The 17698-nt window shown below is 40.7% G+C and overlaps 5 protein-coding genes across 6 annotated transcripts in view; 4 read left to right on the forward strand and 1 right to left on the reverse strand.

The window, feature by feature from the left end:
* The window catches only part of LOC104806283 (RNA polymerase II C-terminal domain phosphatase-like 1), a 7382-nt gene extending 4839 nt beyond the window's left edge, over nt 1–2543 (forward strand). For both annotated transcript variants that reach the window (XM_010531109.1, XM_010531110.1), the window contains 6 exons: nt 9–83; nt 697–911; nt 1028–1120; nt 1639–1704; nt 1803–1876; nt 1986–2543. In XM_010531109.1, coding sequence (XP_010529411.1) covers nt 9–83; nt 697–911; nt 1028–1120; nt 1639–1704; nt 1803–1876; nt 1986–2073 — 611 coding nt within the window. In that variant the 3' untranslated portion in view covers nt 2074–2543. The remainder of the gene's footprint in view (nt 1–8; nt 84–696; nt 912–1027; nt 1121–1638; nt 1705–1802; nt 1877–1985) is intronic.
* Nucleotides 2544–2654: 111 nt separating this feature from the next.
* LOC104806284 lies at nt 2655–5754 on the forward strand. Its single transcript, XM_010531111.1, has one exon. It carries the CDS (start codon nt 2746–2748, stop codon nt 5575–5577), a length of 2832 nt encoding a protein of 943 aa, XP_010529413.1. The 5' UTR covers nt 2655–2745; the 3' UTR covers nt 5578–5754.
* A 1147-nt stretch (nt 5755–6901) lies between these two features.
* On the reverse strand, nt 6902–9293 carry LOC104806285 (L-type lectin-domain containing receptor kinase VII.1). The gene is made up of 2 exons (XM_010531112.2): nt 8523–9293; nt 6902–8426 (listed from the first exon to the last, which is right to left on the reverse strand). The coding sequence occupies exons 1-2, from the start codon at nt 9169–9171 to the stop codon at nt 7102–7104; spliced, it is 1974 nt and encodes a 657-aa protein (XP_010529414.1). The 5' UTR covers nt 9172–9293; the 3' UTR covers nt 6902–7101.
* Nucleotides 9294–12029: 2736 nt separating this feature from the next.
* Nucleotides 12030–15543, forward strand: LOC104806286 (allantoinase-like). The gene is made up of 15 exons (XM_010531113.2): nt 12030–12222; nt 12367–12463; nt 12727–12847; nt 12972–13045; nt 13118–13194; nt 13282–13318; nt 13409–13494; nt 13630–13689; nt 13788–13927; nt 14057–14183; nt 14285–14440; nt 14537–14647; nt 14839–14949; nt 15041–15139; nt 15238–15543. The coding sequence occupies exons 1-15, from the start codon at nt 12133–12135 to the stop codon at nt 15373–15375; spliced, it is 1524 nt and encodes a 507-aa protein (XP_010529415.1). The 5' UTR covers nt 12030–12132; the 3' UTR covers nt 15376–15543.
* Nucleotides 15544–16003: 460 nt separating this feature from the next.
* LOC104806287 (monothiol glutaredoxin-S17-like) overlaps nt 16004–17698 on the forward strand; it is a 2266-nt gene continuing 571 nt past the window's right edge. Inside the window, exons 1-3 of the mRNA XM_010531114.2 lie at nt 16004–16319; nt 16408–16482; nt 16806–17693. Coding sequence (XP_010529416.1) covers nt 16149–16319; nt 16408–16482; nt 16806–17693 — 1134 coding nt within the window. The 5' untranslated portion in view covers nt 16004–16148. The remainder of the gene's footprint in view (nt 16320–16407; nt 16483–16805; nt 17694–17698) is intronic.

Genomic DNA, 17698 nt, shown 5'->3' on the forward strand with positions numbered 1-17698 from the left:
GGAAAGAGTTGGAGAAGGGATTGGCAGGACAAGAAGAGAAGCCTTGCATAAGGCTGCTGAGGTTTCCATCCAGAACTTAGCTGGTAAGACATTCCAGCTCATGTTTTTTCCCTTGTGATTTAATCTTCCTTTTTGCAAATACAAGTTCAGTGTGTGTTTGCACTATGAATACCCCACTGCCTTTTTTTAGTTATAAAGTTGCTAACAGCCTTCTCATCTCTCTTGGCTTTTTCTATGGTGTGAATCTCAATCTTGTAATCCAACCTGTATACTGTAATATTACATTGAAGACTCCAATGTCCAAGTACCAATTTGGCTGATAATTTATATAAACCAAGTTAAAGCTTATAAGGGGCAGTCTTACCTATAAATTTGTGACAATTGGATTAGCTCTAGGATGGCCTTGGGTTAAAAAAAATCCATGTTATGAAGGAGTCACTGGGAAAGGCTAGTGTAGACCATCGAGAGTGGGATGCTGTGGATAATCAGTGTCGGAAGTTTAGTCTTATGTTATGGCACCGCAGCAACAATTACAAACCTCCGGGCCCTTCCCCTTTATAATCTGGTTTGTAGCTTGGGATCTACAATGTATTTGTGGCAGTCGGATTAGATTTAGCATAGGTCTGTTGATATAACTTTTTTGCTTTGGATCTTTGTTTCTTAAGCTGTTTTGACTTTTTGAGGAATTTTCTACAGATGTATATATGTCCCATAGAAATCCCGACCCACGACCAGGCAATAGGGGTGCAAGCACCGTTGTCAATGGCAGTAGTACCTTTTTGGGAAATGGAAATATGGTAGAGAATCAACCATTTACCAGAGATGAATATGCACCATTCTCGGCAATGTCAGATCCGAGATTGGAAGGCTCTGTTAGGCCAATGGGCTCCATTTCCGTCCTCAGGGAATTGGTACGTCACTGGATTACTACTTTTCTCCTTATTCTTGCTTCCCCATCCATACCCACATGAACATTTGTGATGGTTGATTTTATTATATTTTGATACCCTGCCTTGTCTAACTCCAGTGTGCAATGGAGGGATTTGAAATGGCTTTTCACGCTCAGCCTCCATCATCATCACCATTGGACATTGTCCAAAAAGATGCATTATATGCGCAGGTATGCATCCAAGGATGATTCTGATTTTGTTATTTTTATGTTTATTAAGCAAAAATATCAATGAAAATAGTGGTAAATGACAGTCACAGGTCTCGTGGCTTTGACGACGCAATATATATGTAGGCATTTAAATAGGAAAAGAAATTATAATTTGACAATTTCTTTCGGGTCAGACATGTGTAACCATACCAACCGCCATATCCTACTTATCGGAATCACCTTAGTATCCCATTTTTAATATATACGCACCTTCCTAAGCTCGAGTCTTTGGGGCTTTCCTCGGGGATGTGTTTGATTTTGCTGTCAATGAAAAGATAATAGAGAGATCAAATACATAAACTCGGTCTTGGTGGTATATAATGGAAAAACGATACATTTGCAGTGGCAGCACCCTTTGTCGTACCAATGGAGATCGTTTTAGTGGGGATAAACCGATTTTACTCGCACGTCTGTTTTTGATATCCGTTTCTCGTATAATCCTTTTACACTCTTGCCTCATACTATAAACTATGTTTCAGGTCAAAATAGACGGTCGAGTTTTAGGAGAAGGGGCTGGTTCAACTTGGGATGAGGCTAGAATGCAGGTATCACTTGTGATTTTTCCTCGTGCCTCTTTTGTTTCGTCTTCCATTGGCTTTTTGTGCTCTGCCTTTTAGAACAGTTTATGTGATTGCTGTTTCAGGCGGCGGAAAGAGCGCTTTCTAGTTTGAGATCGATGCCTGGACAGTCTTTGCACAAGCGGCAAGGATCTCCGAGGTTTGCGTGTTATCTTTTTTTTTTTTTGTCTATTCATCCCGTTTGATGCTAATCCTTTCTATGTATTCGGATTGGCTTTCTTGTTTTGATGTTGAAAAAAAAAACAAAGATTGTCGCATGGGATGTCGAGCAAGCGTCTGAAGCCAGAGTTTCAACGTTCTCTGCAGCAGATGCCATCTTCGGGAAGATATACTTGATGAAAAATAATCCCATGAGAAGCTTTTAGACTCATTTAACATCAAGAATTCCGAGGGGAATTTGGCCCAGGAATACTCTTGCTGCTCGAAAAAGACTCGTCGGGCGTAAAGCTGGAAATCTCGTACAAGTTGAGGCGAAAGTCACTTTGGACAGCAGAAAATCGATGTGAGGACCGTACGGACAACAAAGCTCGTATCTTTCAACTCGGACATAACTCAGCATCGGCGTCTCCCTGTCTGTAACTAAGCAAAGCAGTACAGTTGGCTAACCAGATCTGTTAACACAGCCTTTTTCACGTTGAGGGGTTTCTTTTTTTCCTTTTTTTTTTGTGTTTCTGAGTTTCGCTTTCACCCTTTGCCCGGGACAGGAACAGGGATGAGTAGAACATATAGAACATAAATCTTGTCTGCATTTTTGTGTTTAGACCCTAATGGCTATCGGTGAAGAAGAGATATCACGCATTGAAGCTTTTGTTTTTTTTTTTTGTTGCATGTAAATGGTGATTTCTGTCTTGATGGCAGACAGAGAATCCTTAATATAGAGTCTTTTGAGTGGAAGTTTTGATGGGAGACGACGAAATCAGTTTGACTTTTACATTAAAAAGGAATTGATCGGCCAAAAACTCGAAACCGAGTCGAGGCTGCTTCTGTCCTGCTGTCTTCTCCGCCACAATGGCGACTCTCAAGCTCCGTCGTTGTGATTTACAGCCATGTCCCTTCATCTTCTTCTTCGTTGTCGTGTTTCTCTTCCCGACATCTGTAACTTCACTCGCTGCCGGATTCATCCCTCATTCTGTCGCATCCCCGCGAATCTCTTACTCCGATTACTGCAACGACCTCGTCCCCGAATCTCCGGTCGATCCTTCCCCTTCCGCTCTATTTCGAGACTCCTCCCTCCGTTTCAACATCGGTTTCTTCTCCGGCGGCGAATCTCTCTTCTCCGATCAGAACCTGACCCTCTCCGGTTTCTCCAGATCGGCCAGGTTCGTCCCCTTCTCTCTTCGCAGAACCTTGGGCGATGGTGATAAAGTGTTTAAGATCGAAGCCAGATTGGATTTACTTCTTGTCGCTTCTACTACTCAGTCCTTCACCGACCGGAAACAGGTGGGTTATCGCGAAGGCCCCAGGTTCGAGTTCTCTGGGCTTTGGTCGGAATCTACAGGACATGTCTGTATGGTCGGATCAGGCGGTTACGGCTTCGCTCAAGGCGATCGACGATCCTACGACGTTGTTCTCAAGCTCAACTACTCCAAGGATTCGAATATCCATGGCAGTTTGATCAATGGAGTGTTACAGATCGTCAAGGGAAAGAACACTCAGAATTACTTCAAACCCATTTCGATTCTGGGTGTAAGAAACAATCTTCAGAACTATGAATACACCTTGTTAGGACAAGGGAGATCTGAATGTGGAGCAAACAGGCAAGAGAGTTTGTCGTTGCAGAGAGTTGGACGAAGCTTGTGTTCTGTCTTCTCCTCCGCCGTGCCTCACACCTTCGGTCTGAGATACGAAACTTGTTGCAACGACACAAACCCTAGTTGCAGTGCTTTCGGAAATGGTGTAGAGTATCTGCCGGATTCCATGACAATCTACATGAAGTTGTGCGATGGGGACAAGATGCATATGCTTCTGTCCTTTCGCAACTCGAGTGGTTGGGACACGACGACCTTTACCTTCGATCCGGACACTACTTTGCTCGCCGAGGGAGCTTGGGATCCGGAGAAGAACAGATTCTGCGGTGTCGCCTGCAGGATCTCAAATTTCTCGGCCGGACATGCAGCCGTTGATGATTGTTCCTCGAGGTTGAGTTTGAGTTTTCCAGCTGTCTTGTCCATTCGAAGTATGGCTCCCGTAATCGGGCAGCTCTGGAGCGTCAAACCGTTCAGTAGAATCGAGCTCTCGAGCATCAGGGAGCCATTGCGTCGATTCCCTGAGCTGAGATTCAAGTATACTGAGATCGAGAGAGTCGAGAAACTTTGTGGCAGCAAACGGAAGGTTAGCCGGAAAGTCAAAGGAAAGCATCATTACCCTGATCCCGAATCCGTTGACATGATCTTTCACATGTCGATGAAATCGGAAGGAGACACTCGGATATCGTCCGGAAGCGCAACCCCTCTGTTCGTTGACGATCACCTCTTCCGGAGTTTCTGGATGCATGACGGGAGACGAGGTGGGAGAACTGGAATCGATACGAAACATGACAATGTCGTCAATAGCTTTACCAGCGTCAGTTACAGATTTCAGTTTCCTCCCGTTTGGAATCCCGCAGGCGATATTTTTGTAACCCGAGGCCGAGAGATTTATGCAGAAGGGAGATACGATAGGGAAACCGGCGAGCTGTGCATGGTAGGGTGTCAATCGTTGAGCCTCGAGAACAGAGAGGCTCGGGGGAACGACTCGACGGACTGCAGTATCGTGATCAACATCAAATTCTCCCTGATCGAATCGAAAGGTGATCGCCGTTTGAACGGAACTATAGAGAGCTTACGGGAAAAGGCCGATCCGCTGTATTTCGGACGGATTGAGCTCTTTTCGAGGTCAATATATGCGAGGACGGCGGAAGAATCGGTCTGGAGAATGGATCTGGAGATCATTATGGTTCTGATTTCGAATACTCTTTCGTGTATCTTCGTCGGATTACAGTTATACCATATGAAGAAACATCCAGAAGTGCAATCCTTCATCTCCATAGCCATGGCGATGATCCTCACCTTAGGGCATATGATTCCTCTGCTGTTGAACTTTGAAGCAATGTTCAAGAGCAACCGAAATCCGCAGAATACGTTCTTCGAGAACGATGGATGGCTCGAGGCCAAAGAAATCGTGGTCCGGATGGTAACGATGGTCGCTTTCCTTCTCGAATTACGGGTCCTCTTCTTATCTTGGACTGCTCGAAAGATCGAAAGCCGCGGCGAATGGGACGCGGAGAAAAAGGTTTTCTTCATATGTTTACCGATCTACGTTACGGGCGGACTGATCGCTTGGTTAGTAAACCGGAATAGACGTCCTGAAGCGACGATATTGTTCCGTAAACCATATTCTCGGCATCTGTTGTACCGTCCGTATAACCTGAAACGTTCGTTCCAGCGGCCATCTTTGTGGAAAGATCTGAGATCTTTCGGGGGTTTGATCCTCGACGGATTCCTCCTACCGCAGATTCTCTTCAACGTTTTCCGCAACTCGGACGCGAAATCTCTCGCCGTTCCGTTTTACGTCGGGACGAGCTTGGTAAGGTTGCTTCCCCATTCGTACGATCTGTACCGAAGCCGCAGCTACGGAAGATCCCTGGACTGGTCATTCATCTACGCGAACCACAAGGTGGATTACTATTCCACGGCTTGGAACGTCGTGATTCAGTGTTTCGGGTTTCTGTTCGGCGTTCTGATTTTCCTGCAGCAGCGTTTCGGCGGCCGCTGTTTTCTTCCGAGGCGTTTTCGAGAAAACTGCGTTTACGAGAAGGTTCCGAACACGGGCAGTGTAGAGTTACATCAAACGCAGTTCTAATGGCTTTTTAACTTTCAGACCGGTTTCCATTGCCATAACACATTCATGTCTTCATTTGTTTTGAAACAATGGTTTGTGTAAAGGAGTGAGTATATTTTTTTAGTTAACTGGATTGAAACTTTAACTCATTTTTTATATCCAATTTTTAATGGGTTTTGTGTTGGATTAGTTGAAAGTAAAAATAATAATATATTTTATTTGTTGGGTTTGGTTCGATTAATTGGGTTAAACACAACTCATTACTCTTTTACACATTCCATTTTTATGGGGGCGACTATTGCTACCCGTACACGGAACGGTTACGATTTTCGACGGTTACAGACAATTGAAAAACTGATTGGTTGAACCGTAACCATCCGCAACCGCAACCAAACTTGTGTTTTCTAATCGCAACTTCCAACTTGCGTTTTGTTAACGGTTTCTGGCGTTTTGACAAAAAAACCAAAATATATTTATTAAAAACTATATAAAACACCAATATATATATATATATATATATATTAGTGATGATTTTGTTTAGTGTTATGATTTGATATTATTTTCTAATATTATATTTTAATAAAAAATACAATAGTATAATTTTTAAGTTTAATAACTATTATATGCTTCTGTCCTTTCCAACTTGTATTAAAAAACTAAAATATTTTTATTAAAAACTATATAAAACACTAATATATATATATATATATTGGTAATGATTTTTTTTAGTGTTATGATTTGATATTATTTTCTAATATTATATTTTAATAAAAAATACAATAGTATAATTTTTAAGTTTAATAACTATTATTATTAATAATTTTTTTATAAAAATATTTTTATTTGAAAATAAAGTAAATTGATAGTATTTATATTTTAAATTTATTATTTATTTATTATAAATTTAGTTAATAATTTTTGTCAAATGATACCAAAAAAATTAATTAAAATATTATAAAAAAATTATTTTAAAATAATATTTTTTTAATAATTTATATCAAAACGTAACTACAACCGCAACGAACCATTCACTTCTAAACGTATCCTGCCAACTGCAACTTATCAACCAGTCAATACTAATCGTTTATAATTGCAATCAAACGCTCTAAAAACGCTATTATCCGCAACCGTAATCGCTGTTATACAACCAGACGAATCCTATATCAATTTGGTTTGGTTTTATTTCGATATTTACTTTTTTTAATGATTTTTTTAGTTTTATTTTTCGTAACCATTTGATTCTTATATCAAAATCACTTCAATTAGGATTATATGTTGCTCGGTTCAATCATTAACCAAATCGCTATCCCTAATTATGGTCGATGAAGAAATAAGAAACAAAAGATGAGAGGAACCTTATCTTTTACCCAAAAAAAAATGGAAAAAAAACGTGGGTGAAACAAGCCATGTTTCTTTTGCGAAAAAAAAAACAGAACCAGATGAACCAATGAAACCATATGTACAAAAAAAAAAAGCTTCAACGGAAAGCAAAGAGCCAAAAAAAAAAAACCAATGATAAGGTTTTGAAGCCTTGCTGTTTTTGAATCACCTGCCCTCAACAATGGCGCTGTTCCAAGAAGACAGAGACATGGACGAGGAATGAGACTGTCTGATCTGTTCTATCGTCGGATGCAAACTCGATCCGTACCAAAACTCCTGCGAGTTTCTCGACCCGATCTTGTTCAGTAACCACGCCTCGATGATCCCCTCGCTCTCGGCCTCGAAAATCTCGGCCTTATCCCCTTCCATCACGTGAACCACTTCCCTCATCCTCGGTCTCTTGCTCGGGTCGGGATGCGTACATATCAGCCCTACTCGCAATACCCTCTCGGCCTCAACCCCGACCTCACCCGACATCATCATCCTCGGGTCGAGGGCTCTCGAAATCTCCCCTCTTTCCATCAATTCCCACACCCAATCCACCAATGGAGACTTCCCTTCTTCCACCGGCCGCCTTCCGGACATCACTTCAAGAACTAGAACCCCGAACCCGAACACGTCTGTTTGGGTCGATGCCCGTCCTGTCCTGACCACCTCCGGGGCCAAGTAACCGGCGGTCCCCACCACACGAGTGGTCCTAGCCACCTGCCCGTGTACATGGACCCTGGCTAGCCCAAAATCACTGAGCCTCGGGGTCATGTCTTGGTCAAGTAACACATTACTCGCCTTGATATCCCGGTGCAAGACCTTAGCTTCCCATCCCTCGTGCAAGTACGAAACTCCGGCCGCCACTCCTTTCAGGATCCGTATCCGTTCTTCGCAGCTAAGGACCACGTTTCTCGGGTCGAATATCCGTCGATCCAAACTCCCGTTCGCCATGTAATCGTATACCAGCATCATGAAGCTGCCACCTCTCTCTTTCTTGCACCATCCTCGTAACGTCACTAGATTCCGATGCTTCAACCTTCCGAGACTCGAGACTTCAGCCAAGAACTCCCTCATTCCGTCGCCGTTTTCGTGCGAGATTCGTTTAACCGCGACCTCGACACCTCCCGGCAACACGCCTTTGTATACATTCCCATTCCCACCGATCCCTATCACGTTCTTGTCGGAGAATCCATCAGTTCCTGCTTCGATCTCCTCGTAGGCTATTCTGTGAGGCCAATACTCCATTTCCCAATCCTCCATCTCTGCTCTCCTCCTCGCCATTTCGCTTCTCCTTCTCACCACAAGAACAGACAACAGAGCGATCGAGGAAACGGCGATGAAAACGACCAAGACGAGGACCGAAACGAACCATTTCGATCGGACAACGGATTCTTTCGGTAGAACAAACGAGGGCAAACCAGATGTGATCAAGCTCTCGCTCAACGAGAAATTCGAGTTACTGAAGCTCCAAGCTAGAATCTTATGGGATTCGACCAACCTACCTGTAGATGCAGTGAATCCAACGAACATTTCTTCCTCGAAAACGCCAGAAAGGTCAAGAGGAACACTGAGCAAATGCCTTTTGGGGCGTTTTGTACCTGCAATCGCCATCGTTACATTGACCAGTGAATCTCTGTAATCGATCCAGACCTGGTAATTTCTTCCATCGTTGAGCTTCACTCTCTTGAACCCTTGCCTCTCGACATCGGACCAGTACCCAGCTGTGTAGGAATCGACCGATGTAAGGGAATTCACATCGACACCGACATGGTTATCGTCGATGTCGCTGAACTCCTGATTGGCGAACACGTCGAATTCAACTCCAAAGACGTGGTTGTTCGGATCGCCGTTGTTGGAGAAATTGAAGAGACCCAGATGCTGAGCGGAGCTCGAGCCGTTGATTCCCGCGAAGGGCACGAAGAGGAAGACGATTCCGTGCCCAGGAAGAGTGTTCTTGTAAGGAGCCATGGAGAAGATGAAAGAAGTGGAGAAGGAGAGAACAGAGGAGGTTTCAGGGTCTTTGGTCCGGATCCTGTCTCTGTACAGAGCCCGACCGATGGAGAAGGATGTCTGGTTGGTCAATGTTAAGACCCGAGACTCGATCGTGGCGTTGCCAAAGAGAGAGAGACGAGAGGGAGAGGAAGAACCATCGAAGCCGTTGAAGATGAAATCGACGGAGAAGATGGGTTTGAGAGAGAGGAGAGGGAGAAGGAAAAGGAAGAGGAGAGCTCTGGAGAGAACCCCCATGGGAGAGGAACAGTGGCGAGAGGAAGAAGGAGACGAAGATGAAACGAAAGGTTTTACAACGTGATAATGGTGGAATTCAAGGATTGAATCAGCAGATTAGTCATTGGAAAGGGAAAGTCAAATGAAAATTTGGATAGTCTTTGGATTTTTATTTTTTATTTTTTAATTATTATTACAGTCAAAGGTTTAGAATTTTCGGCTTCTGAGCTGTACGACTTTGTACTGTATGGGCATAATTCAGATAATATTATTTACATAATTTCTCTGAACTAAAACATAATTATTACTTTTTTCGTTTTAAAATTTAGATAGTTATATGCATATCTAACAAAATGATGAAATTATTCTAATTTTAACGAGCCAATATAAAATAAATGTTTTATAAAATATACAGTTATCGTAGTTTGTTTGTTTTATAAAATATTTTAAATATCTAAAATTGATATGATCGTCGGATTTAGAACGAAGAATTCACCAAAGAGTCTAAAATCTGATCAGTTTTCCAACACAATTTGAGATATTAAAAAAATTTTGTACGAGACAAAAAGTCAACAAAAACAATCGTATCTGAATCTGAAATTTCAATGCTATAATATGAATATAATATAATGTCCGAAGATATTAAAAGATATCGGTCGAAATCAAATGCACCGTCTGTTTTTTTATTTATTTAAATTTTTTTTAAAAAAAGAACTCTTTTTCGGCCCAAATCCATAAAGGAAAAAGCATGGTTTCGGTTTCGGCTCTCTTTGAAATTACACCGCACAGTAAAAAACAACAAATTCAACCGATACATGGAGAATATTCTCCAAAATATTAAAAGATATTTTAAACTATTATTATAATATTTTAGATTTGATTTTAATATTTTAATTATTTATATTAGTTAAAAATATATTTTATGATTCTATTTTTTATTTATAAATATTATGGTGTTCTATATTTAATAATAAAAAAATCAAACGATTATTTATTTATTTATTTTATTATGAAATCACGACTAAGTATCGCGGAGTTTTTCTCTAAACCCGATTATAAATCTATACAAATAAAAAATTCCGACCATCGATTCACGTATTTGGGCGTTTTGTTTCCGACTTTGCATTCAAACCACATGAGAACAAACCTACACCCTTAATCTAATTGAAATACAAAAATATTTTCTTATTCTATTATGAGATTCGATCGTTTATATTTCAACAATCTATATATACAAATTTCTTTGGTACATTTCGTTTATATTTTGGCAAATAAAATATATGATACATCAAATACAAACAATATTCAAAATCCGAACTTCATAATATTTATATCGTAAATCAAATCAAATACAAACACAATCATAATCTATCACATAAAAAAAAATTAAACTTTAAATTTCAAAAGATTAAGAATCCTAAAACTCCAATTCAAAAGATTAAATATTTAAAACTTATATATATAGAAAACATATCTTGAATCTCCATTAAAAACTTACAAATATCAAACACCCTAAATTTTTATACCAAATTATTTTTATATTTAATAATATTATTAAAAATATAGATTAGATCGAATATATCGAATAATTCGATTTTAATATTTGTATCCGATCCGTATCCAATAAATATAACAGATCGAGATTGATTCATTTTTTTCCGGATATTATGATCATAGCTAGATACAACATGCATATCATATTACTTTTTATTTTCAATTTTTTTTGTTGTCATTGATAATTTGATATGCGATTCCCATTAAAACCAGACACGGACTCGCCCAACCACGAGAAGTGTCCAAAATATAGAGAGCTACATGCCCAACAAAATACATGGTCTATATTACTAGCTGATATTTGGTATTTTTATATATATTATTTAGGTTTAGATTTTTTTTTTTTGGGTTTCAGAAAATTATATGTTGGGTAATGTGACATTTTCCTAAAACTTCCTATTAATCATCTTAGAGCACTCGATAATTTTTTATTTTATTTTTTTCTTGTCGTCATACTATTCTTAATCACCATAATCGCAAACTCTAACACAAAACATTAAATCCTAAATCCTAAATTCCAAATTCTAAATCCGTGTCAGTTGTAAACCTTGAATCATAAACTATAAACCTTAATTCATATGATTTAGAATTTAGATTTTAGAGTTTTATTATTTAGGATCAATTTAGGGTTTAGAGATTAGAGGTAAAAGTTTATGGTTTTGAATTTCAAAATTAAGGTTGATGGTTTAGAGATTAAGATTTAGAATGTTAGGATTTATTGTTAGGAAAGAAAAAAAGAATGAAATTAGTTGTTAACGATTAATATGATTTTGATATATATATATATATATATAAAATTAGTTTTAAATTAGATTATTTCGGATATATCAAATTACAAATAATGATCTGTTATGATGCAAAATAATATTATTTTATTTATTAAAAAAATGATAAATTTGAAACGATCTGTTCCATGTGCTGGAAATACAAAAAAAATACAATTGGGAATCTAGAATCGTATCTTTGTATCGCTCGGAATATTCAAGGAATCCAAAAAAGGGAATGGAGAAATCGAGAATTTAATAAATAGAATAATAAAAAATAGATTAACATATGGTTGTAATTTTCTTGTTGTACAAAATGGAAATAAAATTCATAATAATTTTGGTAAAGTCCCTTTCATTTCTGTGGCAAAAAAAAAAAGAAAGAAAAATTGATTTTGGTATCCTCACTGACTGTGCATTGCCAGTCACTCGAGATGGAATCTCCAAGTTACCCCTGACACGTCGTTATAGTGATCTAATCACAACCGTTGATCTATAAAACGGTCCTAAATCTAACGGCTGTAAATGCTTTAGACTCAACAAAGTGGGGTTGCACCAGATTATTCCAAAACCGGAGAGGGAATCTCCGAGATTGAACCAGTAAGATTCTTATTTCTCTGAATCTTCTCTTCATCCACAGAGAGAGAGAGAGAGAGAGAGAGAGATGGAGAGGACGCTTCAATGGAGATTCATTCCTCTTCTCGCTCTCATTGCCTGTTTTCTCGCTGTCTTGTTCTCTCCGCGTTCTTACCAGGTCGGTTTTTTTTCCCATTTGTTTCATTGGGTTCTGTTTTTTTTTGTTTTCCTTTCACGTGACCCGCCGCCAAAAATGGCGGTCTCTGTCCTATTCTCTCCTCCTGATCTGTTTTATCTGATGTCTGATTCCTGACATTAACAGATAACGTTGGACAGGAAGTGTGGTCTTCTTCCTCACGGCCATTACTGGATCTCTAGCAAACGCATCGTCACACCAGAAGGGCTCATCTCCGGCGCTGGTACGTGTTCTTGTCGGCCTGAAAACAGTTTCCGTATCGTTCATGGTGTTGATTTCTTCCAAATTTGTGAAAACTCAGACAAAATCTTGAGAGAATCGATAATGGGTATCAGTCTGTAGTGACGATTTTAGACGAAAAGATCGTGTTTCCAAGACAGTAACGCTTCTGATTTCATTACAGAACGAGTTCTTGGCGTCGACATTCTTTTATCTCTATCTGTGTTTTCTGTGTTTTTGCTGATTCTGAGAATGGAAAGAACGCAGTGGAGGTGAAAGGAGGGATTATCGCCTCGGTGGTGAAGGAAGAGAATTGGAACCAGAGGAAGAGTTTGGTGGAAGTGATCGACTATGGAGAAGCTGTTATCATGCCTGGTCTCGTTGATGTGTTAGTAGCTGAAACACGGTTTCTCTTACATTGCATGTCCTCCTCTGCTATGTTGTAAGATCATATTCTTCCCAAGAAGATCCAAAAAAAAATCTTTTTTTTTTTGTTTTGGATTTTTGTAAAGGCATGCTCATCTCGATGATCCGGGAAAAACAGAATGGGAAGGATTTCCGACAGGAACAAAAGCCGCTGCTGCAGGTAACCCATCCATTCATCACAGTGAATCTTCTTCTCTTCTTCTTCTTCTTCTTGAGATTGTTTCTTCCACAGGTGGAATCACTACTTTGATCGACATGCCCTTAAACAGCTTCCCATCAACCGTATCTCCAGAAACTCTGAAACTAAAGGTCTTAATCTCGTGTTCTTCGAGGTTTTAACCATGTGGGGTTTTTTTCTTTCTTGTGTTTCTGAAATCTATCAAATGTATGGAACAGGTTGAAGCTGCAAGAAAGAGAATACATGTTGACGTTGGTATTACACGCTTTCTGCAACTAAAACCTTATCATTAAAGAGACAAGAACAAGTTCCTGAAAGAAAAAAAAAATCTTTTTTTCCCCTCAGGTTTCTGGGGAGGTTTGGTCCCTGATAATGCACTCAATTCAACTGCCCTTGAATCTCTCTTGGATGCTGGTGTTCTTGGACTGAAGGTAAGAACAGCATCTGAGTATTTTTCGTTCTTCTTCTGGAGATTTCTGTCAAGACGTTTATGTTTTTATTTTTTGTTCTGTTTCAAGAATTTTCGGTTCTTACTTGATTTCTCTCTTATCATCGTTTGTCTGCAGTCCTTTATGTGTCCTTCGGGAATCAACGATTTCCCGATGACGAACATCAGTCATATAAAGGTCAGTTTCTTGGGTTCTTGTCATCTTTCTTTTTCTGATCAAGGAATGGATACACTGTCAGAGATTGATTCTTGCTCCTTTTATGTTTGCTTTTGCAGAAAGGCGTTTCTGTTTTGGCGAAATACCGACGCCCGCTTCTTGTACACGCTGAGATCGAACAAGAATCTGAGATCGAAGATGGTTCAGACATCGACCCTCGTTCTTATCTGACTTATCTGAAAACGAGGCCGGCTTCATGGTGAGATTTTCTTTCTATCTTTCTGTCTAAACCAGCCCGAGAACCGTTTCTTGAACTGCCATATACTCCATTTCGATTCCCCGAGAAGGGATCTGTACCTGAAAACATTGTTTCTTTCAAAATAAGCAGGGAAGAAGCAGCAATCAGAGAGCTTCTATCGGTTACAGAAGATACGAGGATCGGTGGTCCTGCTGAAGGTGCTCATGTTCATATCGTACATTTATCCGACGCTGAATCTTCCTTGGCTTTGCTAAAGGTATTCTGATCGATAAAGATGAACTCTATTCAGTTTTCTGCCACGAAAAACATCTCTCTCTCGAACAGCTACTTTTGGTCTGAATTCTGATCTGATTGAAGGAAGCAAAGGACAGAGGGGACAGTGTAAGCATCGAGACGTGTCCGCATTACTTAGCCTTTGCGTCCGAAGAGATTCCGGAGGGCGATACTCGTTTCAAATGTGCTCCACCGATACGTGATTCAGCCAACCGAGACAAGCTATGGAAAGCTCTTCTGGTATCGTTTTTCGATCCTTCCTTCTCCGTTTTACCTCACTGCATTCCCCTCGTGTTTATACCATTCACTCTCCTTCGAAATCGGGTTTATTTTCAGGACGGAGACATCGATATGTTGAGCTCTGACCACTCACCTACCGTCCCTGAACTCAAGCTCCTCGCTGATGGCAACTTCTTAAAAGCATGGGGCGGCATTTCATCGTTACAGGTCTGCACAACTCTGCCTGTATACTTACCAGTTACAGGTCTATGTTTTCATTCACGTATCGAGGCGAAAAGGCACAAACTTTAGTATATGGATTCGTCGGGTTAGTCAGCGAACAATGAAACATATGGTAGAGCATAATAAACCCGAGAAACATAGATATTTGTCCAAACCGCTGTTACTGTCAACTGCAGTTTGTTCTTCCCGTGACGTGGTCATACGGAAGGATGCATGGAGTGACTTTCGAGCAGATGGCCTCGTGGTGGAGCGAGCGACCTTCGCAACTCGCTGGATTACGTCACAAGGTGATTCACTAATAGTAATACCGTAGTTTTTCGACCTCTTTACCCGTTTGTAAGCAATCGAAGCCAACATTTTGGGAAAATCTTGATGCAGGGAGAGATTTCGGTTGGGAAACATGCGGATATAGTTGTGTGGGAACCCGAAGTCGAGTTTGATATCGACGATGATCATCCCGTGTACTTAAAGCATCCAGTTAAGTACAAAACCAGTATCTCATCCGTTTGGGACAGGACAGTTCCTGTCTTGTTGGAGAACTTATGCCTTGTTTGTGTTATTTTGGTAATGAGCAGAGTATATCAGCGTATATGGGAAGAAGGCTATCAGGGAAAGTGGTGTCGACGTTTGTGAGAGGAAACCTCGTCTATGATGGAGGAGAAGAAGGCAAACACTCCTCTGATGGTTGTGGCTCTCTTATATTCGCCAATTGAGAGCGAAAACTGTCTCTGCTAATTAGGTCAATAACTGTAAATAACATTCATGGCCACTCATCGTTGACACTTTCTTCTTCTTCTCGTTCTCGTGTACACCAGGAAAAACATAACACTTTTTTTACATGAAAAGACGAAATTACCTTTAATGAATACGCGATTTTTATCCGTTCGAAAATAACTTCGTTATTACGACTTCGTAATTAATTCTAAATATAGTTACAATTGATTCTAAAAAATGTGGCAAAAAAATCATCTATCTTATTTTAGTGGTATATCAGTTATATATTAGTCGTAATAAGGTTACAAAAAATAAAACGAAAATGGTATTTCGGACTTTTCCAACCGAAAAGTGGGTTAAAATTGAATTTTTTTTTTCGGTGGTGTACACTGAAATTGCTGCGACCCAATTGGGTTATTTGAGTAATATTCCCCATCTCTTGGCATTGCATCAGAACCTAATTCCAGAATCATGATGATGATGATGGTGGTGATGTATGATGAACCGTATTTTCCTATCTGTAATTAAAATACTATATAATCATAAAGTTATAAAACATATGGTGTAATGCGATTGGGAGTTGCGTATACCTTCATCATCTAATCAGAATCAGATTCCATACAGAAAGCCCTAGCCTTTTTGTGGAAACTATAAAAAAGCCCTAGCATTTCTTCTACATGCTCAATACGCTCATTGTCATTGTTATATAACAAAGGGAAGCCTCTCTCTCTCTCTCTCTCTCTCTCTCTCTCTCTCTCTCTCTCTCTCTGATATGGGTGGCTCTGTGAAGGATGTTGCTTCGAAGGCGGAGCTCGATAACGTGCGCCAAAGCGGCGCACCGGTTATCCTCCACTTCTGGGCGTCGTGGTGCGACGCGTCGAAGCAGATGGATCAAGTCTTCTCCCATCTGGCCACCGATTTCCCTCGTGCCCATTTCCTCAGGGTTCGTTCTCTTCTTCTGAAATTGGGCTGTTGATTGATTCCTGGTTTTGGTTTTGCTTCGAAATCCGGCTCATGGGTTTTGTTCTCAGGTAGAGGCCGAGGAGTATCCCGACATATCGGAGGCTTACTCCGTGTCCGCCGTTCCCTTTTTCGTCTTCTTTAAGGTAACATGGTTTCGCTATTCTTGTTCAGGATTTAGGGTTTGTTCAGATTGGTTCCTCGGGTGGCGTCTTCTATGTTTGATAGAGGATTTCAATGGTTTGTGATCACGATTTGAAAACGATTGCTACCTTCTTCTAGTTCATCTCCGTTCCACAACGTTTGTAAAGTTCAAATTGTTGTCTATGGTTTCGATTCGTCTGGTTGCATTCTCTATCTTTAGACCGTTTTCTGTAAAACCTTATGTTCGAATGTTTTCGGTTGCTGTAATGAAAGCTATTACGTTTCCTGACAACGAATTCTGTTCTTTCGGGGTCTCTTGTTCAAGGATGGCAAGAACGTGGACAGGCTCGAGGGGGCGGATCCGTCCAGTTTGGCCAATAAAGTTGCCAAAGTTGCTGGTTCTATAACTTCTGCGGAGCCTGCAGCTCCTGCGAGTCTTGGATTGGCTGCAGGGCCGACAGTTCTCGAAACTGTGAAAGAGATTGCGAAAGATCCTGGCTCGTTGAAGGCAGAAGACCGAGCCAAGCCTGGCGGGCTCACTGACGCAATCAAAGAATGCCTGGAACAGCTCATCAACTCTCACCCCGTCATGTTGTTCATGAAAGGTTCCCCTGAAGAGCCGAGGTGCGGGTTTAGCAGGAAGGTGGTCAACATTTTGAAAGAGGAGAAGGTCCAGTTCGGAAGTTTCGACATTCTCTCCGACAACGAAGTGCGTGAGGGTTTGAAGAAATTCTCAAACTGGCCGACGTACCCTCAGCTGTACTGCAAAGGGGAGCTTCTAGGTGGGTCTGACATAGTGATAGCGATGCACGAGAGTGGTGAACTAGAAGAAGTTTTCAGAGATCACGGGATCACTACAGTTAACGCCATTGATTCAAAAGAAATCCGGGATGGAGCTGGGAAGGGAGGGATCAGCTCGAACAGCACAGGATTAAGCCAGGCCCTCCGATCTCGGCTCGAGGGTCTGATCAATTCTCACTCAGTTATGCTGTTCATGAAGGGAAAACCAGAGCAACCCAGTTGCGGATTCAGCGGGAAGGTCGTTGAAATCCTCAAACAAGAAAACATTGACGAGTTTGGGAGTTTCGACATACTTTCGGACGATGAAGTTCGTCAAGGGCTTAAACTATACTCAAACTGGTCGAGTTACCCTCAGCTCTATATCAACGGTGAACTCATCGGTGGATCTGACATCGTCTTGGAGATGCAGAAGAGCGG

This window comes from Tarenaya hassleriana, unplaced genomic scaffold, assembly GCF_000463585.1.
Source record: "Tarenaya hassleriana unplaced genomic scaffold, ASM46358v1 Cleome12, whole genome shotgun sequence".
Taxonomy (NCBI): domain Eukaryota; kingdom Viridiplantae; phylum Streptophyta; class Magnoliopsida; order Brassicales; family Cleomaceae; genus Tarenaya; species Tarenaya hassleriana.

Bases quoted from the DNA above. Each gene is read 5' to 3' on its own strand.
- LOC104806286 (XM_010531113.2), top strand. From the start codon at position 12,133: ATGGAGAGGACGCTTCAATGGAGATTCATTCCTCTTCTCGCTCTCATT. The intron at 12,464-12,726 runs GTACGTGTTCTT...GAAAGAACGCAG, and splicing joins AGGGCTCATCTCCGGCGCTG to TGGAGGTGAAAGGAGGGATT. The intron at 13,195-13,281 runs GTCTTAATCTCG...TGTATGGAACAG, and splicing joins CAGAAACTCTGAAACTAAAG to GTTGAAGCTGCAAGAAAGAG.
- LOC104806285 (XM_010531112.2), bottom strand. From the start codon at position 9,171: ATGGGGGTTCTCTCCAGAGCTCTCCTCTTCCTTTTCCTTCTCCCTCTC. The intron at 8,427-8,522 runs GTACAAAACGCC...CTGCATCTACAG, and splicing joins TGTAACGATGGCGATTGCAG to GTAGGTTGGTCGAATCCCAT.
- LOC104806284 (XM_010531111.1), top strand. From the start codon at position 2,746: ATGGCGACTCTCAAGCTCCGTCGTTGTGATTTACAGCCATGTCCCTTC.